Source organism: Apiospora marii, assembly GCF_038362585.1.
Source record: "Apiospora marii strain CBS 49790 chromosome Unknown utg000003l_segment0_segment0, whole genome shotgun sequence".
Lineage (NCBI taxonomy): Eukaryota > Fungi > Ascomycota > Sordariomycetes > Amphisphaeriales > Apiosporaceae > Apiospora > Apiospora marii.
In genome coordinates this window covers 4,133,617-4,159,875 of record NW_027117374.1, presented here as the reverse complement: position 1 = coordinate 4,159,875, position 26,259 = coordinate 4,133,617, and the positions used below count along the sequence as shown (strand labels likewise).

At 53.0% G+C, this 26,259-nt stretch overlaps 7 protein-coding genes across 7 annotated transcripts; 5 read left to right on the top strand and 2 right to left on the bottom strand.

Annotated features, from left to right (window-relative positions):
- Nucleotides 1-1,039: 1,039 nt before the first annotated feature.
- Nucleotides 1,040-3,867, top strand: PG985_004835 (calpain-like protein; the record flags this gene model as incomplete). The annotated part of the gene is given in 5 exon segments (XM_066824604.1): nucleotides 1,040-1,318; nucleotides 1,395-1,668; nucleotides 1,727-1,824; nucleotides 1,883-3,307; nucleotides 3,319-3,867. Coding segments are annotated over 5 exon segments (2,625 nt in total), but the record flags the coding sequence as incomplete, so codon positions are not given.
- A 3,210-nt stretch (nucleotides 3,868-7,077) lies between these two features.
- On the top strand, nucleotides 7,078-9,970 carry PG985_004834 (uncharacterized protein; the record flags this gene model as incomplete). Its single annotated transcript, XM_066824603.1, has 2 exons — nucleotides 7,078-7,637; nucleotides 7,693-9,970. 2 exons carry the CDS (start codon nucleotides 7,078-7,080, stop codon nucleotides 9,968-9,970), a joined length of 2,838 nt encoding a protein of 945 aa, XP_066687763.1.
- A 403-nt stretch (nucleotides 9,971-10,373) lies between these two features.
- Nucleotides 10,374-11,972, bottom strand: PG985_004833 (uncharacterized protein; the record flags this gene model as incomplete). Its single annotated transcript, XM_066824602.1, has 1 exon — nucleotides 10,374-11,972. The coding sequence occupies one exon, from the start codon at nucleotides 11,970-11,972 to the stop codon at nucleotides 10,374-10,376; it is 1,599 nt and encodes a 532-aa protein (XP_066687762.1).
- Nucleotides 11,973-18,740: 6,768 nt separating this feature from the next.
- Nucleotides 18,741-18,962, top strand: PG985_004832 (Zinc-finger transcription factor; the record flags this gene model as incomplete). Its single annotated transcript, XM_066824601.1, has 1 exon — nucleotides 18,741-18,962. The coding sequence occupies one exon, from the start codon at nucleotides 18,741-18,743 to the stop codon at nucleotides 18,960-18,962; it is 222 nt and encodes a 73-aa protein (XP_066687761.1).
- A 2,585-nt stretch (nucleotides 18,963-21,547) lies between these two features.
- Nucleotides 21,548-22,281, top strand: PG985_004831 (uncharacterized protein; the record flags this gene model as incomplete). Its single annotated transcript, XM_066824600.1, has 2 exons — nucleotides 21,548-21,685; nucleotides 21,739-22,281. 2 exons carry the CDS (start codon nucleotides 21,548-21,550, stop codon nucleotides 22,279-22,281), a joined length of 681 nt encoding a protein of 226 aa, XP_066687760.1.
- A 361-nt stretch (nucleotides 22,282-22,642) lies between these two features.
- Nucleotides 22,643-24,192, top strand: PG985_004830 (uncharacterized protein; the record flags this gene model as incomplete). The annotated part of the gene is made up of 4 exons (XM_066824599.1): nucleotides 22,643-22,859; nucleotides 23,144-23,217; nucleotides 23,340-23,532; nucleotides 23,675-24,192. The coding sequence occupies 4 exons, from the start codon at nucleotides 22,643-22,645 to the stop codon at nucleotides 24,190-24,192; spliced, it is 1,002 nt and encodes a 333-aa protein (XP_066687759.1).
- Nucleotides 24,193-24,679: 487 nt separating this feature from the next.
- On the bottom strand, nucleotides 24,680-25,269 carry PG985_004829 (uncharacterized protein; the record flags this gene model as incomplete). Its single annotated transcript, XM_066824598.1, has 2 exons — nucleotides 24,680-24,806; nucleotides 24,962-25,269. The coding sequence occupies 2 exons, from the start codon at nucleotides 25,267-25,269 to the stop codon at nucleotides 24,680-24,682; spliced, it is 435 nt and encodes a 144-aa protein (XP_066687758.1).
- Between the last annotated feature and the right edge of the window lie 990 nt (nucleotides 25,270-26,259).

The window sequence follows — 26,259 nt, the reverse complement described above, 5'->3', positions numbered from 1 at the left end:
AGCTTCCTACAGCACCCCAAATTCCGTGCTCATTCTCTAGCCCAAGAATCGTGATCGCTGACTGCACCCATTGCTAACCAAGCCCTGAAGATTGCTTTGATGAAGCGGGACATGACCACTAAAGTAACGGAGGAAGAATGGAAATCTTTAAGTTTGTGGATTTTCGGTCAAAAAGGAGGGAGGTTGTGTCCTTCGGCGGTGGCGGTGCATGGAGGAGATGTCAATCGCATACGCTTTTCGAATAATTCAATCGTGTGTAAGATCCTTTCCTTGTTTATCTGCTTTCTTTCATCTTCAGACTTTGCGTCACTTCGATGAAAAAGTAGCCGCTCGGTAATAGGGCATTTTGGTTCGCGGAGCCAATACTCGATTCCATAGGAGCCTGGTTGAGGGGGGTGCATTTTTAAGGGAAATGTGTGTCAGTGTCTAGTCTTACTTGGCATGACCTTCGTTTATATGCTATTTCCGTTATCGCAGATGCGGGAATGATACCCTATCGAGCCACTAGAAAATAAGTGACTATTCAAGTAACGTGCTACCTTATCACACATGTGAAGTGTGCGCAGTAGTGTAGCATAGATATATAGAGGTTTCACATGTACGAAGTATAGCCCCCCGCTTTAATTAACAGGCTCGACCATCCTGTAAGTCACGACGCCCGCCTCTATGAGAAGTCGTGTTTACGGCTGCCACCTAGTATGCCAGATCCTTATGACTCATCTTATATTGGTAGCTGTATTCTCGGTGAACTAGGCTATGGCGCAGGCCCTTTCCCCGTCAGCGCTTTGTATCCAAAGAAGCACATGCAGAAAGCCGTGTGAGCCATACAGAATAAGCACGGCCTAGCATTTCGTTCTCTAGGACGGCTTTCCCTCAGGTAAATCACTAGACTGGGTTTGAAAGAGCAGCTCAGCACATAAATACTATCCTTATACCAAGCCTACTTATTTTGTTCACCATTCAATTCTGGCTCTTGTTCTCCTTCAGATTTGCTGGTCTTGATTGTAGCTTACGCACAGTATGGGCATGAACCCACAGTGCCCATAACAACAACAAGAAGAAGAAACAAAAGCCCAAGCCGCCGCCGCAAGAGAGTATCAACGAGATATGGGGGCGCTTCTCTGCCAAGAAGTTCAGCCGCGCGCTGGCTATCCTGCCATTCGACCCGGTTCCACTGCCGGCTGAGCCCGAGCGACCGAACGAACTGCTCAGTGCTGGGTACGAACGTGCCACTGAAGAATGCCGCCGCAAAGTACAAAAAATAATACGGGAATGCCGTCGCATTAACACCAGGTACCGCGATCAAGACTGGGACATTGTAAGTTAATTTATACGCAACATGGTAGCTGGGTGTATGTTGTGCTTGCGGCTAACTCCGCGTTTCGCACCAATAGGATATGGACCTGAAAATGGCCATCGGGGACACCCTCAACTATCTCGGGTCGAACAAATTTGATGTCGCAGATCCTCAGCATAGATCTAGCACAACTGCACCGAAGGCTGTAAAGTGCGTGCACGAAATCTATGAGCAGCCGACTTTCATGGCGGAGATCAATGGAAGCGATGTCAAGCAAGGCCTCTTGGGTAACTGCTGGCTCATCGCGAGCTTCAGTGCGCTAGCCAATGTGGAGAACGGCATTCAGCGAATCTGTGTCGAGTATGACACCCGTGAGTAATACCCTCTTGGTTCCCATTCTGAAACCTAATTGCTTATTTTCACTGGCAGATATTGGTATATACGGCTTTGTCTTCTTCCGCGACGGCGAGTGGGTTTATTCCATCGTTGACGATAAGCTGTACATGACATCGCCCAATTGGGACTCGGTAGGTCTTAGATGAGCCAGCTACCCCACAAGGACTGCTACTAACACTATCCCAATAGCCTAGTCTACAGCGAGACTTGCTAAACCAGATCGATCGCGATCACGAGGATGCCGAATCTTGGTACCGTAAGACGTACCAGACCGGCTCCAAAGCGCTCTTTTTTGGTGGCAATAAAGACCAGAATGAGACCTGGGTTCCCCTCATGGAGAAGGCATTTGCCAAAGCTCATGGTGATTTTTCGTCTCTTAATGGTGGCTGGATCGGTGAAGGCGTCGAAGATCTCAGTGGTGGCGTTACAACTGAACTTTTGGCGAGCGATATCTTGGACTTTGACGGGTTCTGGAAAAATGATCTGAGCCGAGTCAATGAGGAGTTTCTGTTCGGCTGCTCCACTGGCCTTCTCGATGGCGGATATGGCGAGAGGAACGGCATCCGCGAGGGCCATGCCTACGTTGTCATGGATGCCAGAACACTGAAGAGCGGTGAGCGCCTAGTCAAGCTCCGAAATCCCTGGGGTAAACTGAAGCTGGGCATTTGGGATGGCCCCTGGAGTGACGGCTCCAAGGAATGGACCAACGAGGTCAAGGAAGAGCTGGGCCACAACTTTAGCAGTGACTCTGCTTTCTGGATCCGATACGAAGACATGCTTCGCAAATTCCAGCACATTGATCGGACCAGACTCTTCCGTGAACTCGACTGGCGCTGCTGTCAACGCTGGATCGGCATTGAGGTCCCGTGGAAGGCGCATTACCACGAGAAGTTCCATATCACCCTGGCGAAAGAGTCCCCTCTGGTACTCGTTTTGTCGCAACTCGACAACAGTTACTACAAGGGTCTTCATGGCCAGTACAACTTCCGCTTGCATTTCCGGCTCCATGAACAAGGTCGGCCCAATGCCGAAGACTACATTGTGCGGTCGCACGGTGACTATCTAATGGATCGGTCAGTATCTATTGAGTTGCTTTGCATGGAGCCGGGTAAATACTCCGTGTTTGTCATTGTCGCTGGAGAACGGGACACCGACATGACGACTGTCGAGGACGTGGTAAAGCGCGAATGCAAGAAGCGCTCCGACCACGCAAAACTGGCCTCGGTCGGCTACGCGTACGATCTCGCACATGCTAAGGGTGCCGCGCACCTGGAGCAGGTGCAAAAGCTGCGTCACCAGTCCGATCAGAAGGAAGCCAGCGACTCGCGTAAGTTTGAGCGTCGCAAAATTTGGAGCCAGCGGCACATGCAACGCGACGCCACCAAGAAGCAGCGGAAGAAAAACGAGGAGAAGCGGGACCACCGCCGCGCCGTCAGGGAAACGGAGCGTAAGAAGAAAGAGCAAGCCGAAGCCGCTGAGAGTAAGAAGAAAGAAGAGGCTGAGGATGCTGAACTCAAGAAGAAGAGAGAGGCTGAGGAGGCCGAGCAAAAAAAGAAGGAAGAAGAGAAGCACAAGATAAGCCTGGCGAGGAGAAGAGCGTCCAAACTAATACAGGTGACTCCAAGGAGAAGGAGAACGACACCAAGAATAATTCCACCGACCTCGAGGAAGCGACCAAGGAAGAGACCAAGGCGGAATCCTCAGACGATAAGACATCGGAAGTGAAGCCTAGCGACAGGGAAGCAGATGGCAAGGCTGTCGCTCCAGCTCCAGCTCCTGTCCCTGTCCCTGCCCCAGAGAAGGGGAACACACCCAACTACTCCTCAGACAATGACTCCTCTGATAGTCCTGTTTCTGATTGGGAGGCGCTTTATGACTCAGATGATCTTTCGAAAAACGCATGTATAGCACCGCCGCCACCACCTGCACAGACATCCGATAAGGCTGCCGAGACTGACGAAGAGGCCGGACTACCTGATCCGTGGAACGCGGTATGCGTGGTCGGACTCCGTGTCTACTCGAAAGACGAACATCTCGAGTTACGTGTGGTCGATCTCACTGAGGGTGCCAGGGGCACGAAGGGGATGCAAGATATTGACAATGCTCAGACCACTGCCGCGTCTGGCGAGCGTGAGAGGACGACTGGAGACTGCGGCGGCCGGGGTGGACTCTGAGGCATCCAGTAGTGACCAGGCTTCGTTGGCGACTCCTGAGGGGGCCAGTGGTGAGGAGCAGTTGGGCCTTGCATGACGCAAGGAGGGGATTTTGGTCGATAGGTATAAGGGAGGGATTCCTTGGTTGGTGGATGTAGGGTAACAGTCCAATCCTGGCGTAAGTAGGAAGGGTGACCACTCAATTCACGGACTATTCGCACATTACTTTTGAACGATCAATCGCAACGCACGTACTTAGAGATGAGGGTAGTGTTTCATAGAGTAGTAGAGGTAGCTGATCCGTAACAAGCTAGAAAGCCCCATCCTCCCATGTGCAGCCCTAAATAGTTGTCTCTCACGTATGCGTAGTGTGAGTACTCCACCGATCAGCTTCTTCTCTTCATCAAGTTGCGTACTTCTTATGATGCCACACATCATCTATGCTTCCGTGGCATTTTGGCGCCCAGGCCTCAAAGCGCGGCGTAGATGATGTAACCTGGGGTGCCTTGTGCAAGGTGGCGTTGGTGGTGTTCTTGCTGGGTGCTTGTATTTGGGAACCGGTAGGTGAGGCGCCAGTGTTTCCTGAGCAGTTCTTCTGACACTCAAACAGCGGAAATTCACTCGGGTCAAGGCCGCCGTTGGTATACCACCACTCCGAAACCCACACCGATAGATAAGAGCAGTGTGCTGCCCACCATGTACCTAGAACAGCCAATGAGTTATTTCCTCTTCACTGCAGGGGCATGGAGACAGAAGCACCCCCATGCGAGCCTGTTCAACCGGTATGGCCAAGCACTTCGGGGATATGTGGCCCGTGCCCGCCGAGGAGCTTAGCCTAGCCGTCTTGACAGGCAAAACTGGCTTGCATACACGAAGACGACAGATTCCACCCACTAGAAGGCTGCAGTTGAGCCCGGGTGAAACTGGCCAAGCTTATCAGGGAAGATATCTCACGGTTCAGCTAGAGCGAATGGTTGGACAGCGAAGCAAGCGCATGGATAGAAAGCCTCCTGAGCACCCACAGGGTTTTGCCGCGCAGTAACCATCCAAAACCTGGGCGCAGCAGTGAGCCATACTGTATGGCTCCCGGAACACGACCAACCTCTCGATTTCAGCCTGCTGGTTTAGTCATCATGTAGATTTGGACCGAATGTGGGAATGTCGCCCACAGAAAACCTCCTATGAGGCAACGGCAGGCTATACATTATATATAACTGTTTCCCCCATTGACACCCTAGCTTAATTTCTGACTTGATAAATAACATATCCATATGGACGAACTCGAATGGCAAGGCGGCGGTAACCAATTGCCTAGGGCATCGGAGCCAGCCATGCAGTCAATCGTGGCGTCGTATAGCCGCACGGATCACATAACCCGGAAATACTCGGGCTCGAGGAGTTGCTACGAAACATGAATGGCTAGAAGCTGGAGGACACAGGGGACTCATCCTTCCGACAAGAATCTCGTGGGCATCGCGTTCTCTCTGAAGTGGAGTTCCTGGATGCAACCATGGTTTCCACTACCCGCATATTATTGCAGGGCTAACGATACCTTGTTGATTCCGTGAGTCATGATGTTCAGAATGGGGACGCCATCCCAGTCCGTTGCCGCCCGTATACACGAACCAAGGCTCGTAATCACCAGCTGTGTGACCAACGACCAAGAAAGCTGCATGCTACAAGCGACCAACAGGATCGGGAAAATGCAGCCAGGCCCTCTGGCCATTCTTGTGTTGGTGACCAACTTCACCGGGGTTCTTCGCCCCCTATCCTCGGCATGCTGGCGACCAGTCGGATGAAGAACCAGAGGGGATCAGCATTCCCAACCCTCGTGATGGCGGTCAACTTGATCAGGGGCCAGAACTTGCTCAGCCCCCTACCCCTCACAGAAGCAGCCACTCAGACGCTGCATCCGAGGGAAGCGAACTTTTCGACGATGGCCAGGTCAACCAGGGGCTGGAATCTGCTGTACTCCCTTGTCACCCCTTGGCGACCAGTTGGATCAATGTTTTATGACGATCAGCGTCCCGAGCAGCTCTCGTGGTAGTGGTCAGCTTCAGCGGGGGGTTCTAACGGCCTGCCTTTCTCACTGGAAGAGGTTAATTGAGCCTTTTCACCACGGTCAGTATTGTGACAAGTTTACAAAAGTGCTTCAGCATTCCGTTTAGGGCTGGTGAATGACCGCCTCGGGTGGTTTCGGAACGTATGCTGTTCGGATATGCTTGTGCCAAAGCGCCTCGTGGTGAAGATGCCAGGACGGATAGGAAGCCCCGTATTTGGTTAAATACGAAGCGTCGGAGGGGAAGGCCCCCTTCCGCCATGCAGCTATGACCTCGCCAACTGAGGGACCAGCCACCAATAGAACTAGCATATGCGTCTCGATGTCAGTCGCGGCGGCGGTTGACAACAAACTAATCCCTACCGGGCAGGCGATACGAAACCAACATTTCCGGGTTGTGTGGTCCGTGCAGACGTTGTGGCAACGCTCTGGCCCATGCAGGTGCCCTCTAGGCATCAGTGACTAGAAGGCTTGGCCACCGAAGTCGTCGGGGCCAACCATTGACCAGCCTCTCGATTTTCAAACATCGGATCGACCAAAGTTGCATTTATGTTTACCAGAAAATACGTGGTAGGGGTTACAACAGCGGCTTTTTGCCGTGTGTGGGGGTCGCCCGCCGTAGCAATGTTCTGTCGCCTACATCGTTTAACCACCGTGGGGGAATCAATACATCCAACGACTCCGCGGCCCAAAGGAAGACACCGGAAACATTGAATGAACCAGTTCATCTATATAAGGTCCTGGCCCAGACCGCTATCGCACCAACATGAACCCGCGCAGCGACCTCCCCTCGGGCGAGGTGGGAGGCTGTCGGTGTTGGTATCGGCATATTGAAGTTGATGCTGATAGAGAATACACTCAACCCGACTGGCTCATTCGAAGTTTGGCATGGAAAAGGGGTTTATATAGCCGTTGTGTAGAATTTTGCGCTCCGTCAAATTTGGATCGTTGCTTAAATGATAGGCAAGCCGCTATGGGACATCTCCACATTTACTATTTTCCCGGGATGTGGCACGGATTACACAGCCCCGAAATGATCGGCAATATATTTGTCCGATGCAATGACTCACTTCCGGTCACTCCACGTGGCCACCCCATTTGGCTACCCCAAGTGGCCGCACCTCATCGCCACCTGTTCTCCAGAACATCGTCACCATGCCGACTGACTGAATATGGCTTCGTACCCTACTGAAGTTTCGCAGTTGTTCGAGCAAATTCTCAAGTTAGTACAGGACAAGATCATCTGGCGCATAAGCCGGCGGCAAACGATAACGGAGGACACGATCAGGACGGACATCGCATGCGTTCGAGCGGAATTCGGCTCAAACTGGCAACACCTCAAGCAGGCACCCCAATTGTCAAGCCTCGGTGCAGACGCGTCAAGAGAAAAGAACATTGCGACACTGGCTTCAGAAGCTCTGAGTGACGTAACCACGACAGGAAGTTCTAGATCCGTCAGCTCAGCCGCGAGCTCAGCCGAGACGAATGCATCGTCGTCACCCCCAGAGGTAGAGAAGATCGCATATGGCAAGGAAGGCGCTACAGAAACCGACCCGAGGCAGGTCGCATTCCGTTGGGACCATGCGGGACCAGGGGATTTGGAAACCCTAGTGCTTCTGCCCACGCGTGAGCAAGTCGAGGACTTGCAAACCGACAAGCCTGTCCTCCTGCGTGCTGCTGAGTCGCACGGCGCACGGCACCACGGCGTGTGCAAGATTGTCCTCCCAGAAGAGTTGCGTGCTCCCCTCCCGACCCGAGCGTCCTCCCCCGCCCCGGGAGCACTGCAGCATCTATACGCCGGAGAGCCTTGGCGATGGCTTCTGGAGGCTGGATCCCCAATTGTCACGCCAGGTCTTCCGCCGCTCCGACTGTGAGAGCGAACGGGTCGAAGATCTGCACCCGCGGCTACGCCCCGGACAAGCGCTGGAGGATGTGGCCTACGCAACCGATGTGCCGGCGAGTACCGGCGCGGACCGGAAAAGCGCCGGGCTTCCCCTCGAGAGCCCGATTGCGCAGCTCGGCGGCGACCACCTCGGCACCACCAGGCACAGACTTGCCGGCATGCACAGTGTGGCCAAGTTTGAGGGGATGCCAGGTGCGCCCTTCTGCTGGCATATCGAACACTGTGGCACATGTTCTTTCAACTACATGTATAGTGGGGAGAAAGAATGGCATGTAATCCCTCCTGCTTCTAGGAGGGAAACAGAGTCGGTGTTTCGGGCACTGCCGCTTTCGAAGGCAGCCCAAACGACATGCCCGCAGTTCATTCGACATGATGCCATCTTTGGCACCGAAGGACTGGCTCATATTCCGATGCGAACGTTTCGACAGTTCGCCGGTGAGATCGTCGTGGTCTTTCCCGATGCGTACCACTCCGGCCATACGGTGGCCTACTCGATCGCCGACGCCAGAAATTATGCCGACGACAAATGGTCGATCAGCGAGGCCGATTGCTGCCGCCGAAGCTGTCCCGATGGCTCGATTGAGTGGCGGCACATGCGTCCGCGAGGCGCCGACGACCAAATCGGAGAAGACGACGACGAGAACGATGAGGATACGATTCCGGCAAGCCAGCAAGGAAGAAAGAAGAGGTTCGCCCAAGATACGCCGCCCAAGCCGCCCAAAGCATCGAAGATTCGCAAGACTCGACATGGTCCAGACGAGACGGCCGAAGTGGACGAGGAGGCCAATTCCCCAGACGACGTTGCCCAAGTGGTTGCGCAGGTGCGGAAAGTTGATTCCCTTTGCAGCATCCCTCTTTTACAAGGCAGCCCGCCAACTCCGGAGATCCTTCGTCTGGCTTCCGCCATCCGGAGCAGGGCGACGATCGGTCTATTTCGTAGCCTTGTCAAGGAGTGGCGGGCTGTCAAATCTTCGTCGCAGGTTGTAGTCGGCGAAAACCGACTCCAATGTTTTGTGAAGTGGATTGACGATGCCGATCAGAGCCGCGATTTCGCCGTTTTCCGCCGTCGCCTCGGGCAAGCGCGGCTCGCGGCCGAGCTAGATTCCACTGTCCCCAATGGCTTCAAGAAGTTAGATGTCGACAAGCGCCAAAACAAAATGAAGGAGCTGAAGTGGGATAAGCAGAGATTCGAACACCAGCTCGCTGAAGGCCGGAAGTGGAATCGGTTCTGTGGCGAGAAATTCCAAGGGATCATGGGCTTCATTTTCATAACGCATCATAATCAGTTCGACATTGCGCCGCGCCGCTTCCTGGAACTGGGAAGCTCGGAAGAAAAAGCCTCAAAGACCTGCCGCGAGTTGCATACCCTCTTAGATGACCATTACACCCACGCGCTCTGTAAAGTCGGCACGGCTTTCGAATCGGCCCTTCTCGACGGTAACCCGACTCTCGTGTTCAAGTGGGAGACGCTACCGGACTCGCCTGACTGGACCACGCTGCCGGAGCCGGAGCTTCTTTCTTACATGCAGCCCTACGAGCCTGTCACAACGAACGTGTACCGCCCCACGGAGTATCCGGACTGGCCCCGGCCCGGCGCATGGCCGGACAAGTGGGTGTGGCCAGCCAACCCGTTATCAGAAGGCGTAGCCGGGTGTGATTACTGCCCACAGCGCGATTGTGAATGCCTCACTCGCCCCCCGAAGTCTATACCATCCATTAGACACTACGGCCGCAAGGGGTTGGGCCTCCAGGCAGCAGGGAGTACCCCTGGCCGAGTTGTCTATAAAAAGAATGATACGATTGGATGGCTCCTGGGGAAGATTATCCCTCCGAACGTTCTGGAAAACCCGGGAGGGGACCGACGCGTGGAGTTCGCCAGGCCCGACATCCCCGGCGAACCGGTTGTCTGCCACCTGGAATGTCTTGATTCGAGCAACCTGTTCCGGCTCCTGAACCACGACTGTAACCCGGTTGCGCAGCTCAAGCCGCGGAAGGTCTCGTCCCAATACGTTCTGGCGGTGGTGGCCAAGCAGGATATCATGGACGGCAGTGAGATCACCATCCGCTACAGCCAGAAACACTACGGCCTGAACTGCCTTTGTGGCACCTGTGAGGGTCGGAAGAAAAGAACTCCCTTGCCGAACGAAAAGGCGAAGCAGTAGGCGAATCAGTTGGTGGTGTCTATCCGTTTTCATTGAGTAAGTCCCGACTTGACTTTCGCGGAAGAGACGTGTGGCTGTTGGAACAGTCGGGCGCTTACCGGGCGTGGGCACACGAGGCCCGTCGACTTCCTCCGCCGAGCCGTTAGTTGAAGTTTGTAGATTGATGTGTACATGTTTGCTTCTGGCCACGAGCGGATTACATACTAGTTAGCGATTATTTCTTTTTGACGAAGTCATAGCTCCTTCCATAATGTGCTTGGGTATGGAGCCTCTGCTACGTACAACACGCGTAGCCTTTAGTACGATCTCACTGAGGCGAAGGAACGGTGACAGTTTCCGACGCCAATAACCCCTACTCTCATAGAGACCTACAACGACGAGCTATGCGGTTCCAGCTTCGCCATCATTCCCGTTTCAAGAACCGTTTCCAGAAGATTGGGACCTCCATGCTCCGAACATCCGTCGACATACTGACAGTAGACGTCGTCTGGTGATGTTCATCGCCGTCAAGTCGGAACCGCACTCTGGTAGGACTGCTGCTGCTGTTGTCGGCATGGCCGTGGGACCGCTCCGACCGCTTGTCCAGCACGGCCTCGTGGGCCTTGTGCAACACCGAGGCCTTTGGCGCATGGTTCTGGCGATACTGGGCCTCCTCCGCCTCAATCTTGCGTTGGACGGCGGTGACATCTCCGTATTCGGCGACCACGGGGTGGTGGACGGTGGGTTGCAGCAAGATGGGCATGGCAGGTCTGGTGTCCAAAATGGGGGCCGAGATGGTCATCTTGCTGCTGGATGAGGAAATTGGCGTGGGATCGGCGTAGGGCCACTTGTATTTCCGCTGGCGCTTAATTTTAAACCCAGTAGAGGGCTCCTCCGCCTTGGTCCCGTGTGGGACGGCGGCCCAACGACCAGTCCTCATAAGGGGGGCGAGCGCGGTGCACCAGAGGCCACCGTTGACAAGCACGATGTCCTGGAAGTCGAATTCGTACACACACTTCTGATGACTCCTCATGATCTCGTCGAGCTGGGGCGCGTCCATGGTCGTATTGCGCACCGACAGGTAGCGCAGCTTGCGAAACTGGATGGGTTTGGTAACCACTTTGGGGGCGATGGCTGGCGGAGCGAGCAAGGGATCGGCGGCAAAAGAGAGAGGACAGGGCCCGCTTCTCCCGAGCCAGATAAATGTAAACTTTTCGACGCAGCCAGCGAAGATCCGAATGTAGTCGTCGATTATCTTGAGTTGATCCAGCCCCGGCGACGGTCCGTAAAAATCCCAGGCTTCCACAGTGATCTCCAGCTTGCGGATCTGCTGCCATCGGCGACCGGCGGACGGCGTGCAGCCGAACCCCGGGGCGTGGCGCAGGTAGAGAAAGGCGGACGGGTGGGTCGGTGAGAGGGACAGCTTGACGAACTTCTCCAGGGGCGCCCGCTCGAGCGCGATGCGCAGGCTGATGAGAGCGTGGTCGACAATACTCCGTCGATACCTCTCCTCGGCGTTCTGACCCGGCGTCTTGATGGTCAAGTGTCTCATGTTGGGCACATGTCTCATGGCATGGATGAACGAGGGAACGTTCGATGCCGCGTGGAACAAGGGCGGGTACTGCTGCGTCAGAAGCTCTTCTAACTCACGGTTGGCACATTTCGGTCGGGGCTGCGTGGACGCCGTGGACGTGTAAGGCGCATATAGGTACCTGACCTCCTCCCCGCTTCCGTTGATGAGAGGAGGGAGGAACGTGTCTTTTGTATGAGGGAGGTAGAATGTCAGGTGCTCGATATGATGGCCGATACGGGACAAAGCTTGGACTCGGGACTGTTGCATGAATGTGCGCGCTCGGAAGGTCAGTGTGATTCGTAAGAACAGACGCTTGGTAACGAGGTTACAGCATGCGGCCGAGGCGAGTCGAACATGGCAGAGATCCTCAGCATCCAAGATCTCGAAGAGCCTCTCGCGAACTCGGTCCTCTCGCCACAGGCTGTAGAACGCTGCCGCCGAGGCCTGCATGTTACGATCGTGAGACCTTCTTCATCGCTACGCATTCATCCTTTTGGTTAGGAGACCGTAAATGTTGAGGACAAGCCCGAAGATGGCTTCGACGGGACTCATCCCCATCCCCAATATCCGCTCCTATAGCGTACCGTAGATCGTCACTTGCCCTCGACAAGCGCTACTACAAGTTACCATGCAAATAAGAGGGGAAATGGCTTGATCGGCTGTAAAGAATAGCCACTCGGCGTGATATCTCACGCAACCCAGCAGCGGGGTGATCTCACCCATCCTGTCTTTAGATAGTACAGACTGGCCAATCAGGTGGGCCTAGGAGATCACTCAAGCGTGTCCATGCGCGTCACAGCCGTCGCGCATGTTTCGTGTTCAGCGCGTCTGCCACGCGAGACCGAAGTCGAACGGTGCGTTGGACATGGCGCGAAACATCTCGTCCACAGGCCCTCGCATCAAGGCAAGGCTGCCTAAGTCGTCAACCGTTGGATGCAAAGGATTGACTGGCTTCGCCATACAGATGACCGAAAAAGCAGGTATCGCGATAATACGAGGGTTTGGGATGGAGTTTTGGGCCTCCCTTTCTCAATTCAATTGTCGCAGTCTCTTCGATAGCGAAAAAGGGCTATATTGATCAGTAGTTGTACTCCGTATATCCGTCCCATACCGTTCTTTGCGAAAGAACGTGGGTCCCGGTAAAGCCTTAATAGGGGGCTGGTGTTGCTGTTCACCTAACCCAAGCAAGACAATCACCTTCATTCCCTTCCATACATAAAAGCCTTAATTGGGATGCCTGAACTTCAAGATTTTCACCCCTAAAATAGTTCGCAAGGTATAATAAAAGAACAATACGGGATACTCAAGCGGTTGCCTATATTCCAATCTTCGACCCCCGTGATCTAGTCGATAGCACCATACTGGCGATACTTCGAACGGTCCCATGGCACGGCCAAGCGATCCCGAGTTGTCCAGGTTGCTGCAAACAGAGGCTCTAGCTACCCCGCAGAGCATCATCTCCCACACCAACCTCTTGGTAGACGAGGACCGCAGTGGAGACAGCCGTTACAGAGGCACACACTTATGGCCAATGGTTTCGGTGGCGAGGGTGACTGCTAGAATACGGAAATGCACCACTGCAGAGATAACAGACAGGACGCGACGAATATCCTCCTTTTTTCTGAGGCATAAGGCATGCAACGGCGGAAGCCATTTCATAGTAAGCCTAAATTTGGTTACATGCCGCTGAATAGAGCCGAATCCTTCCGGCGTCGCTGTGCCTACACCCATCTGTTTCCACGAAGCGGCAGGTTGGGGCCGCTGTCTGACCCTAGAGATCAGCTCACATGTTGTCATGCAGTGTCTCCTTTTCTCATCATGTGGTCCCACAGAAAGTGCTGGGCTATACCGTATTATGCCTGGTGTGCCACACCATACCTGTACCGACACCACAGGTCACTTCAGACCAAATTCCCGCTGAAGTACTGCCTACGGGCTTGCTTGTTGGTGTGCTCCAGGGCCGTCAGTAGCCTAAGAAAAGTGGTCATTGATCATCTGTGATGGATGCATGCTAATAACTCGTGTACGAACTGATGACTGTTGAAGGGGTATTTTGTTATACGCTTCCGCCGAGGGCGGTATCCTTGGTCTAGGGAATCTCTTATCCAGGGTGCTGATATCGAGTCATCTCATATCCACTCTGACCAACGACGTCCAAAGCCTGATAGGCAGCACTGACAGGCGAGCCGATGTTTAGAAATTAGGAGGTTGGTGGTGGATTTTCTGCATTGCGTGAGTTCCATCTTCCTCGAATCTCTATCTTCTATTGGACGGTTTGCATTCCTCTTGTATCTGCATCTACCAGGGTACCACACTCCCGGATAATATAGCGTCTTCATTGGATGACAAGCACCGATAAATCGTGTCCCGTACTGCAGTGAGAGCGCAGACATGTTCCAGGAAACGGTTACTGAGCCATCTACAGGTGCCAAAGGGCTGCGAGAATCGACCCCCAGACCAGCGTGATGGAGCAGTACCGAGAATGGAACGTGCATACGCTGCGGATCCCCTATCACTCGTCGCGATGTCCGGCGTGGCGGACATGGAGGAGCCTGCTCTGCTTCTAGGAGAGAGAAGAGTAGAGTGGTTTGCCACGCTCATGAACGGGGATGCTTCACCCATCCTGGGACGTCCGTGGGCGACCCGGCGCCGAAGAGTGAGCGTGGTATCCTGGGAGCCCGCGAGTCCGGCGTCAGGCTGACGTCGTCCCACCGCTCGGGTAGGCTGGCGTACGGGTTCAGCGCGGGGTATCTTGAAGTGTGAATCACGTCCATCAGCAGCGGCTTGTAGTTTTCTCATCACTCGGGAGCATGAGTCACGGTCTTATTTTAAGTGAGTAAGATCGGCCTCTAGCGGAATTCGGTTGGCTGAGCATGCCCGATGAATCATGGTGCTGCATTGATTGGTAGACATCTCTCGATCACATGGGGGCTACTTGAGTTTCAGTTGATTGGTGAATGTATACTTATCAGATGTCGCATGATTTCAGAAGGAAGAAAGCGTGATAATCAATAGATATTTCACGGGAGGCTAGTATATACGTATAAAAGTCAAACACCACATGTCAGTCGGAACAGACCATGGCTCAGCAGAGTTTAGTCGACTGTGATTGTCTCCTCTTCTACTTATTGTACTTACTTATCATCCGAGATCCGGGACTTGGTGCTGGTGAACATCCGAGACCGGCGGACAATGAAGAGAGTTGGTCAGACCTGCAAGACTCTCCACTGCGAGGCAATGTCGTGGCTTTACCGCCGTATCACGATCGAGGCTCACTCTCCCAACGACCTCCCCAGGCTCAGGCGCTCTTTAGAGCCCCTACTCCGTATTGCCCAGAAGAAGAAACTCAAAGGCTATTTAAGGCAGCAAACACGCTACTCCACTACCTCATCGCCAACCACTGTCGATCTCGGCTATGCCGGTTATGTGCGACGATTGCTGATAGACATTGCGTGTCCGGATTCGACGGCTTTTCCGCAGTGTCAACGGCATGAACTTTTACGATATATAGAAGAGGTATTTGAAAACTTGTCCATGCTTAAGGTGGTCGTAACAAACTTGGTAACGGAGTGAGTCGTGCGCCGAGCGACGCGCTTCAGTACGTAGCTCACCTTCTCTACAGGTCTATTGCGCGTAGACTTACCTCCTTAGAACACCTCCGGGCTTTCAACATCTACAGCGATGGCTTTATGAGTCCAACCGCGGAAGATCTCTTACGCCAAGTCAAGGGATTGGAGAACTTAGTGTTGCCTGCTTCCATCCCTGATCCGGTGGTGCGTTCTATGACCCTTAACTCAGCCCTGACGCTGCGAACGCCAGGAAGTTCAGTTGTCCGTAACGCGAAAATGAGGCGGGCTTGATATTGTCGTTCCAGGCCTCTGGTAAAGGGAGCCTCGTCAGGTTGGGTCGGGGTCAGTGTAACACGTGTTTGGCAGGGGGTCTGGCTATCTTACATGATTGTGATTTTTCCAATGATAGGAAGAGCGGAATGTCAGTTTATTGCTTACTTGAATCGTAGTAGGCTTGGATAACTACGCATTTGGCCTTATGCGCCGCCCAAAACGAGAGTTCATATGTAATGTACTGCCGCCGCCGCCGCCGCCAGAAGACGATTCCCGCACGGACCACGCTAGGGGCAAATTTAATTCGAAGCCATTTCTGCCCCAGACCCTTTTTGGAACGAGGAAGCCCAAAGGAGTGCTGCCCTGGAGCCTATAAAGACCCTCTTCGATCCATTGCTAAGATCTGACAATCAATCCCCGAAATTGCTGCCTATTGAAGGCGCCCTTGTTAAGGCTCATGGCGTTCTATTCTATGGCGATATTAGCACCGAGTATCGTGCAGTGGTAGCCGAGTTTGTCGACAACCTTGACAACCACATCAGTAGGATGGAAATCGGGTCAGTCAGGTGAACACTCCTAGTATATCTCCCAAACTGACCTTGACTAGGTATTACATTGCGATTTCCAACTGCTGCGCGCTGCTGTCTTGGTGCAAGGATAGTTTCGTTTATCAAACTATTCGACCCAAGAGGCCGAAAGAAAGTGACACACTTTTCAACACCAGGCAGATTCCCGATCCGTCTGAGCAACGAAACGCAACGAGGCTTGAGGAAACACGCCATCTTGTCGAGGGGACGTACGGCAAAGTCTTCTCTTGGCTTGCTGATCCTAACACTTCACCTTTCCTACATTCAACTTTAGTATTCTACCGTTTTTTGATTTCCTATCCCTCTGCCATGGACCTGCTCGAGGCTACCTTCCCTTGAAAACTGGTATCAATGCTTCTGAACTCGATCCTCTTTTAGTGCCGTGAGTACGAAAGGATCCAGAGCGAGGAGTTTCCGCGACCAGACAAACAATCACCCAGGCCACTCTCGGAAGACCTCGCCCTCCGGGGTCTACTGTAGGCCGACAAGTACTTTCGCGTCGGACTGGTTCTCCAACGACAAGATCGACGACGATGAAAAGTACTTGGAAGTCACCTCGATGACGGATAAGCGGAAGGAAAGAATTCTTTGGCTAGGTGTTTCTATTGCGCGACATGATAAATGGCTCCTCTACGACGAAGAATTCCACCGATTCTCGGTTCCTTCTCGACTTGAACAAGAGATCGATATCAACATGAGCGTTGGCCCCAACGTCGCCAGCAATCCAGACCCATCACGAGCTTCCACAACTGCCTTGCCTTCGGCCGGTAACGATGCCATTAGGGCGTAATGAGGAGACAGCCGCGGCAGATGCTATATCACTTTCGGGAAGTGGTGTGGGTCCGTGGGCGTAGCGGTCACAAGAGCCATTGGGCGGCAATGGCACTGATCGGAGATTGGGTTTCCCCTATGGTATTCACGGAAAGCCCTGTCATCAGGAGTGCTGTGACAGCACGAAGTGAGAAAATTGCTCGACTCGGAGGAAAGCTTTACTGATGAGCCCCGGGGCATCAACCATCAGTAGATGTTGATATCCCCTTCGTTGCTAATTTCGAGAACCCTATCCTGACCCATCATCAGCTGGCGCGGTCCATGTACATCCTTATTTTGGATTGTCCCTTGTACTGATGTATCCCGCACCATCTTCTCTCAGCTCCTGCTCCATACCTGCGGACAAGTCGAATTACGCGGAGAATGAGTTGCTGAGACCCGTCGAACGAATTGGGATGACGCCGCGGACATAATCTACCGTTGATGTTGAATACGGCGGGGCAGGTCATGACTACTGTCAACGGATTACCAAGCGAAGTCTCAGGTAGCACGGCCCACGCTGGGATGCCATTAGCAGCTCCCTACCTCACCGCACGCTCCGAGTCTGCCGGTGGCGCTTTGTCTCGAGGTGGCATCTCATCTGACACCCAGAGCTTGCCAGTGACTGTGTATACCCGTCAGGACCTTCAGGACACGAAAAAGCTCACCCGTGTTGGAGGAAAACGGCAGCCTAGGCGACACGTAACCGACAATGAGAGGATCCGGATTCGCCGATTCACCATACCTTCAGCTAGCCGCCGGGTGGGACGTCCCAAATTCAGCGCCAGGGATTGTCCAACCTGTGTTATAGAAGTGAGCCGCAGCTTAATTTCCACTATGAGGGCTGGCGCGGTGAAAACTGAGCCGACGACCTTGTCAAAGTGCATGAAGTAGTAGTCTGTCATAAGACGTGACTATCGCGCTCATTGTTCACACACAAGAACCGCCCCAGACCGGAAGCTCTTTTACACCTGTTACCTGCCCTTCACTCGTCCTTCATGGCTATGCGTTGTCTTGACGATAGCTCAACCTATACTCACCACATTCTACCGTCTCGATCGGCCGGACCTCCTCAAAAGTGCAATGCAGAACGAGCAATGGCACCTTATCAAAGTCGAGTATGGGACGTTAGCTACATACCAGGTCCCAGATGCAATACAATACACAGTTTTTACTAACCTTGGTATGCCGTCGGCGAACGTGCCCCCTCCATATTCATTACCTGAACTCCCATACTGTCAGTTACCCGACACCCCTGGATTCCAGTCATACGCGCCACAGCTTTCCGATCCTCCGATGCCCATGCCCATGCCCGATAAAATTACCGGATGGAGAGTGTGCAAGCCAGTCCCCGGTATGGATTGCTACCTAACGTTCAGAGGAAGCTTGGCAGAACTCCGGCGAATGGCACGTTCTCACTTCATCCCTCCAAGTCCACGAGCTTAGAAATTGCGAAACCAAAGAGAAACAAGTGCTGTGTCTGCAAAAAAGAGGTTTTAGGCCTACAACGCCACATGCGTATCCATACCGGCGAAAAGCCTTATGTGTGTCTTCCCGACTCAGTTGTTGAGTGAGGTTTTCTCTAACCCGAAGGAAACCAGCCCTGCAAGCACCCCGGGTGTGGAAAGTCTTTCGCTCAAAAGGGCAACATGAGGGCAAGCGTCCTGCATTCTCTTTGGATTCATGAGTCAACTAAATCTACAGACTCACGGACGTCAACACACTGGCGAGAAACCACACATCTGCATAATTTGCGGCAAGAGATTTGCCCAGGATGGAGGTCTTCAATCGCACACAAAAGTCCACAATAGCACCAAGAGGTCAACTGCAGAATCGGGAATTGCAACATGAAGTTTAAGCACAGCGGAGGCCTCAAGATATTTTCGCCTCCTCGCCCACGGGACACATAGTTACTGCTGATGCCAACGCTCTCTAATCCACACCAGGCTCACCAAAACAATTTTCACGCCCAATACATTATGAAGTTGACGGTGAAGTTCGCAAACGACATCAACGCCCTGGCCGATGAAGAACGCAAGCTCTTTATCGAGTTCGCCGACGTCTACAAGCATCTCAACAAGGGTATCAAGGGTCGGGGAAGTGGCCATCGGGCCGTGGCGGCCATACACGACCACTCGGCGCCGCAGCCGGCACTGCCACAGCTAATGGGAGGACACACTGGTCTACAACATGGTTTGTAAGGCGACATGTTCCTGGGAGACTTTTCCCGTGCTATTACGATGTTTATCTTTCTCCTTTATCTTTATTCCGTCTCTTCTTTGGTTCTCTCGCGACTAAACATAATCTGTGATACAATCCGCATATCAAGTCTCATACAGCTTCGCTGCGCTTGTTCTGCCTGTGCGTACACGCAAGCATCTGTGGGCATAGTGCATTTCTTTGTCCGAGACAACGCCATGCCTGCGCACTTGGCGCCTTCGTTGAAGCAATCAGGCGTGAGAGGACGGACATACGCCTCAGGCAGCCTGCTGGTGCCATCGTAGCAAACAATCGGTGCAAACATGGCTTTGCCTAGCCCGATCTGGATCAAGCCACATGGAAGCTGCATATGACGCAGTTGTACAGGGCCATGCTGTGTTTGCTCCTAAGCGAATCCCACCGATCGACAAGGGTGCGTTTTCCGAGGTCGACAGCCCGATGGCGGCCCGAGGAGCCCATGTAGGGGACTTCCCCACATTTGCAAGATTGACCTGCATTCTAGATAACTTTCCATTGCCAATCGCCCCATAATTGCCTAGGCGAGAGATGCATTCGCCATAGCCGGTGCGAACGGGAAGTGACCATCAGGAATAGAATTTGCTGGCCCTTTCTCCGATAGGATGATCGAGGTCGATACATCGCAGATGCGGGCACCTGGGACAAGCAAGGTTCGTTACACGACGACTGGATTGCCTCACCAGGAATGGTGAGGAGGGTGTACCATAGCACAGCGACCAAATAGGATGGGATGTTTGCTTTCACAACGAACACGGAAGGCATATAGCCAAGGAAATGGGTCTCACGCTTGGAACAGTGAAACTCTTGGAGGGGTTGCTAGGACCAGGCGCTGGGATGTTTTGGTGCCTTATTCCAAGTTCGGGCATGTGTTGCGCTTCAATTAGCGAGATATATCGTGGGTAGTGGCAAACCTCCTCATTCGGACTACTAGTTACCTGCTTGTACGCGTACACGAGGTGTTGGGCTTTCTCTGCTCGATTGCACAGCGGCTAATCCTTGCGCTTCTCTTGCGGAAGCCCGTAGCAAGCACCGATCCCAGCAATTTGATGCATGCATACTCGATCTGCTGCTTGTGCAGGCAAGTCATACCAACAGGACGCAGATAGGGTTGTCATTGGTACAAGCTAGGGCCTGTTCATCCTGAAGAAGGACTGTAGTACCTCGCATCGTTGTTCATCCGGCTTCCTTAGAGATAACGTCCATCACTATATGGAAGCGCTGGCACGAACTGCACGACTATGCCCGACAAGCTTGAAAGCCGGTCCTGCCTAGTAGCCTATCATGTCAGATCCATTTCCCATCTCGATTTGTGGAGGTACCTTCACCTAGCCGTCGGACGGCACGTATCCAAGGTCCAGGGCTGGGGATCGTCCGACCCATACCTTCTGATGAAAGTAAACTGCAGTCCAATGGGGAGGCCAGTTCCACTGCGATGGCTGCCGCGGCGAGGGACAAGCTATGACCTTGTCCAAATGCATGAGAGCAGAGGTTCTATATAAGACGTGAGCATTGTGCTCAATGTTCGCGCACAAGAGCCGCTCCAGGCAAAACTCCGCCAACTTTCCCATTCATATTAGCATCCTATCGTTCGCTCAGCTTCACTTTCGCCCGGCAGTATGTGCGATATGAGACAGGTACGATACGAGTACTTGTCTACTGGTGAGCCTGCCTAACCTCTTTTAGATTGAATACCATTGCGACCACTGGCGCTTTAAGCGTCTGAAAGAATGTCGACGATACAAGGGAACCCACCAGTGTGCTGGTGAAGTAACAGAAACGTGGCTTCTCAATGATAGGCTATGTTTCATGCAAAGCAGGTTATATCGACAAGGGCTAAGCTGACTGCGTAATAGATAATTGCACACAGATCCGGGAACAGCATCGGGGAAGATGATATGGCAGAAGATTGGATATGCTGGTCGAAATGCAAGGAACGAGCTAATACGCAGCTGTGACCTGATGGCCCAGGGCGCAGACGTACGCTCCGCTGTCTAGATGTTCTTGAGGCTCAGCTGGTTCGAGTACTCGAACGCCTAGCATACCATATAGACACGAATTTCCATACGAGATTAACCACACCAGTCGGCTTGCTCGAGGCTGGCAGCAATTGATTGCAACACCAACAACATTATGGAGTTGCCACCGAGTTATGGCGCCTGTGCATACACATGCAAGCCCTCTGCGCGTAGTGCAACGCCTCCTTGTCCGAGATAAAGCCGTAACTATGCAATGAACGCATTCATTAAAGCGGCCAGGAATGTTTGTGCATACGCCTTAGCCTACTGGCGCCACGCAGCAAACAATCGGAAGCAAACATGGCTTTGCCCAACCCGAATGGATCAAAGCGCATGGAGGCTTCATAGTACAGCGCCATGTTGTGTTTGCCCTTACGCGAGTACTACCGATGGGAAAAGATGTAATGTGCATAGTCAGACCCCGATCGCGGTCCCGAGAAGCTCAAATAGGGGCCCTCCCCCACGATGGCAGCATGGGCAGCATTGGCATGCACCCTAGACAGCCTACCATAGCCAATCGCCCCGCAGTTGCGATGTCTGGAGATAACGTTATCCCCGGCAGCCTATGCGACGGGCCACCGCACGTCTATGAGGTTTTCGACCCTCCATTTATTGGGCACAATTACTACTATGAGTACGAAGCCGGGCTTGGGGTCCCTGGGACACTGAAAGTAAGGTTTGGACCCTGTGCTTGTAATACCAACTTCTGACACAAATCCGACAGCCTGGCACATTTGCCATCCCCAATCAACCTGCACTCGCGCAAGTGACTGCGGGCGGCTACGGCTATTCGGGATATCAAGGCATCGTTTGGGACTTTGCCGCCCAGCCCAGCCAATATGGCGAGCTGGCACAACTACCCAACCAACCCCCAACAGAGGCTTATCTGGGAAACCTGGCTACTATCGATCATGGCCTGCAGCCAGAGACCCCAGCTAGTTCAGAGATTTCACCTGGCCATCATGCCGATTTTGCCAGGGAAAGGAGCCAGGAGAAGAACCGTCAAGCTGCCGCTAAGTATCGTAAACGAATTAAGCAACAAAACAAGGATTTATTAGATAAAGAGGCTGAATTCCGTACGAAGAATGAGAGTTTGTGGGCTACCAGGGAGGCACTAGAGCAGGAGAGGATGTTATTGATACAAGAACTATTCCAACACAGTAACTGTGGCGATGAAAATATCCAGAGGTACCTACAGTTGAGAGCGAGCCATATTGCTGTATTGCGGAAGAGGCCAATGATGACCACCATCAATGGTAGTCCATAGGCGTTTTTGCGCGGGTGCAAAATGTGATAGATAGAAAGTCTAGCGAGGACATGATACACAATGGACCATGCAAACCAAAAGGGAGACGAAGATTGCTGTGTTCCGGGCCGTTGGTGAGGCCCGGACCTTCCAAGTGATGGGAATAGCGATGCAGTCCCATTGGATGCATTGCAACGTAGATACCAAGGATGTCACTCGGGACACCAACCTTGCTGCGGCTATTATGAATCCGCATTTCCTTGGGGATACATCGTGAGTCAGCTGGACCGTGACGCTGCACCTATTTGGTGGTACTGTCTCGCCCACCTCGTTTCGTTGGTTTCCACGTTCATTCAGCGCCAGCCTGCCTATCTCTATCAACATGAACTCCAATACCCAGCAACAAGAATCCGACCCAGCTGCATGGGCTGCCGACCCTGTGGCGTACGGAGAGCAGTTGTCTCACGATGGATCCTTGGAAACCATTCAAGTGCTGCTTGTGGCCGAAGGGCTTTCCAAACACGCAATTCCCCATGGAAATGAGAAGAGCTCTACATCCGCCCCTATTACTATACCGAGGAATCGTGCAGAGGCGATCTGTACGTAGATCAATGGCCCAGTCACGAGCGCTCGCTAATGTGCAAAGGCTAACATCTCTCAAAGAAAGAAGCCAATCTGATGAGAAAGCACAGAGAGGGAGACTTTTATATGGTATATTTTCCACGAGAAAGCGGGTTTTCGCGCGTATTGAGCCTTTGCTTAGGACAAGGAAGAGCATAGTCGACTATTTGTCCAAGACATCATGTGGATGATGAAGGTTCGATCTAACAGGGGTCTGGTGGGGAGAATCGACAGCCTTATCGATACGCTAGATTGTATGTAGCCATGCTAAGCCAGGCCAAGCGCGTTGCGTCGCGGCGCTCGCGTGTCCAATCGGGGTTGAGGGCTACGCAGCAGGTACGCAGCAAAGAGAGAGCCGCCACGAGCAGGACCCTACCACACAACGGCCGAGCAATCCGTCCTTGCGTTGACTTGTGTTCTTGTTCCGGTACACCATGCAATGCACCGTGCGAGGTCAGCCGGCGCGACACATCACGTTGGGGGCAGAGCGCGCCTCTTTCCCCTGCGGGTTTGTACGTCACAACGTGATACTCGCTTGGGCCGCCGGTGAGCACCATGAGATGGGAGCAGACTGCCTCGGCGGCGCTTGGATGATGCAGGCAACTGGCGGTGGCGTCGTACTTCTGGCCGAAACGATGGCCTTGTTTGCACGTATGTAGTTGTTGTATGGACGGTTCCCAGCGTTCGTCCTCGGAACGCTGCAACTTCGACAAGGCCGTCGCTGCAACCACACGAGAACATATCGGTTGATGCAAGCCAGTTTGGACATCTGCCCCGTCTATACGAGCTGCAGTGCCCGTCGTCCGCTTGGCTAAGTTGTCCAACTGGGAATGTTCCATGCCAGGTGGTCCCGTAACCTATCGCGCCTGCTGCCTTGCAACAAGCAGCCACCGTCTTCTTGCTCGTTCTCCGCAGGTTCGCCCTTTCCTCTACCAGAAGGCTCCAACGGACTGTTGTCTGGCAGCTTTGGCCTATCGCCGTGTCGTCTTCTGCGGCCTCACTAGGGCCCTCGTTTGTTGCCTAGCGGAACGCACCTGTGGCATGGATGGTGACGCGCGAAGGAGGCCGACTGGGCCGCCCGTCAGTGCCCCTTCGAGCGATCTGGTTCAAGATCCCAATGCGGAGCGCTGGTCGTACGCTACCCACGCAAATCAACATCAGCCTGCGCCAACGAACACGTTCCTACCAACGGTGCGAGGCATGGGATATAAGATTGCCAGGACCCGGCTGCGACGTTCTCGCTCCCCTTACCACACAACCCAATGCCATAACCGTTCGAATATCGGCAAACAACCTACAACTCCTCTCTGATGTACGGCGTCCCGCAAATGAACGTGCCGAGCACACCCTCTTCAACTTGCTGAAACTCCTGCAAACTCACCTAGACTTTGCTATTAAATAAATCAACTCTTACCTCCGTGAACAACTGCGCGCCCGAGGCCAACGACCTGGCCGACCGGCTGAAGGTTGGCAGCGCAAGGTCAACCACGAGGTTATGGAGGGGATGCCGCACGCATTCGACAAGACGTGCCAGCCCGGCAGGCCGGAGTAGGGTCAGATGAAAAAGATGAACACGCTCATCATCAACGAGCTCAAGGAGGCACTGAGAGTCTAGTAATGTCCAGGTCGTTCTGTATGTGGATGCTGAACCGACGAGAGAGACATGCTAGTCAAGCGATGTGAACAAGTTACCAGGTTCAATAGAAAGTATTCTAGAGCTATCTCATGCTAGCTTCACTTCAAGCGAATGGTTTCTCAGTAAAGAGTTACTATCGTCGCGCATCCTGAATGACATGTTTCACAAGTCAATTGAGCTAGCCGGCCGAGCAATGTTGGCTCGCCAGTGGTGTTTGTTGACCGGGTCCTTCTGGTAGACATTGAGTTCGAAGAACTTGTCATGAACCTCGCATTTGTAGTTCTTGTATCTGCTTCCGTTCACTTCCAATTAGGGGAGCTGTGTAGATAGTCTTGGCGCCAGGTAGGGCCGTTTATATGAAATGCAGTGTGTTGGGGGAGAAGGGGACTTTGTTAGAACACCGCTGACAAGAAAATGGCTGCTACTAGATGTGGTAAGACGCACGAGTTCAGCTTCTTGAAGTTGGCGTGAATGAGATCGTCCTCGGTAACCTCGACAAACCCGTTTGGCTCGTGAGCTATGGGGACGAAGTAGCGCTTCGACTCGAGAGGGCCATAGTTAACCTGTTGAACCAACTGTATAGCGAAGAGCTGAGGGTCTCCAGTCATATCTGGCTTCTCGTCATTGTTGCTCTTTGGCGCGGAGGTTTTGGGGTAGGAAGCCCATGCGATGAAGGTGTCAAACTTGGCCTGATGCAAGAGGTATTGTGGACGGTAGGGCGCGATGGAGCCACAACAGAAGATTGAAGTCATCTTGATGGAGTTTGGTTAAGCAAACTTGGTACAGGAAGGGCTTCGTGGTGTAGGCATGAGGATAGAAACAGAAACAACAATTGTCGACAATGAGAGAAGGGGGTTTCCTATTTATTGAGCTGGAAGACATTTACTGTCCTGGAATTATCCTCCCGCCCATGCCAATATTGAGGCACTGCTTCGTAACACAGTCTTTCTGGATGATGAATCTAATTGGCTAGGATCGAGCTGCATCGTGCTAGTGAGCCGCCTGCAGATATTGAGGCATACCCTCAATTTTGGCCAATAGAGGGAAGTGATCCGACTTGATTAAATTTAGCATGACGGGACTTGCAGAATTGAGGCATACCCTCGGGCGTGGCCAATAGGGCGATTTCGTTCGGTTTGAGTGTGGCTCGAATGGTAGCAAACCTAGACGCCCGACCGACTATCCGGCCCTTTGCGGCTTCAGCTATAATTAATGCATCTCCTCGAATCTCTCCATTTCTCTCCTCTCCTTTCGTCCCACGGTCGGCCCTGGTGGTGATACCGCAACCGCTCCTTGCCATCACTTCCAGCAAACTAACTTCATCCAATCTTTTTTGTTTTTTGGCCAATTTATTTCCATCTTCTGCTTATCCTTCTTTGCCAGTAGGCTTCTCGCCAACTTCCCATACTCGTGAAAACTTCCTCCTATATCTAGTCAGCAACCAACAGGACCAAACGCACCCGACGATCAACTTCTACTACACTATGATCAGATCAGATCTTCTGGGTGCATTAATCCTCGCTGGTCCCAGTACGGATACGAGGGTCCTCTTCAGTATGATTGGGGTGATTCAGCTCCTACAGAGCCTGCTGGACAGGATGAGCAAATCGATGGACCAACATGGCCAGAAAACAGCAACAACTCTCAACAGCACGAACTTGAACACGACATTGATCAACAAGGCCCAGACTTGTTAACTCCGGATCCATTTAAGTGCCCGCATTGCCCGAAGGCGTTCTCCA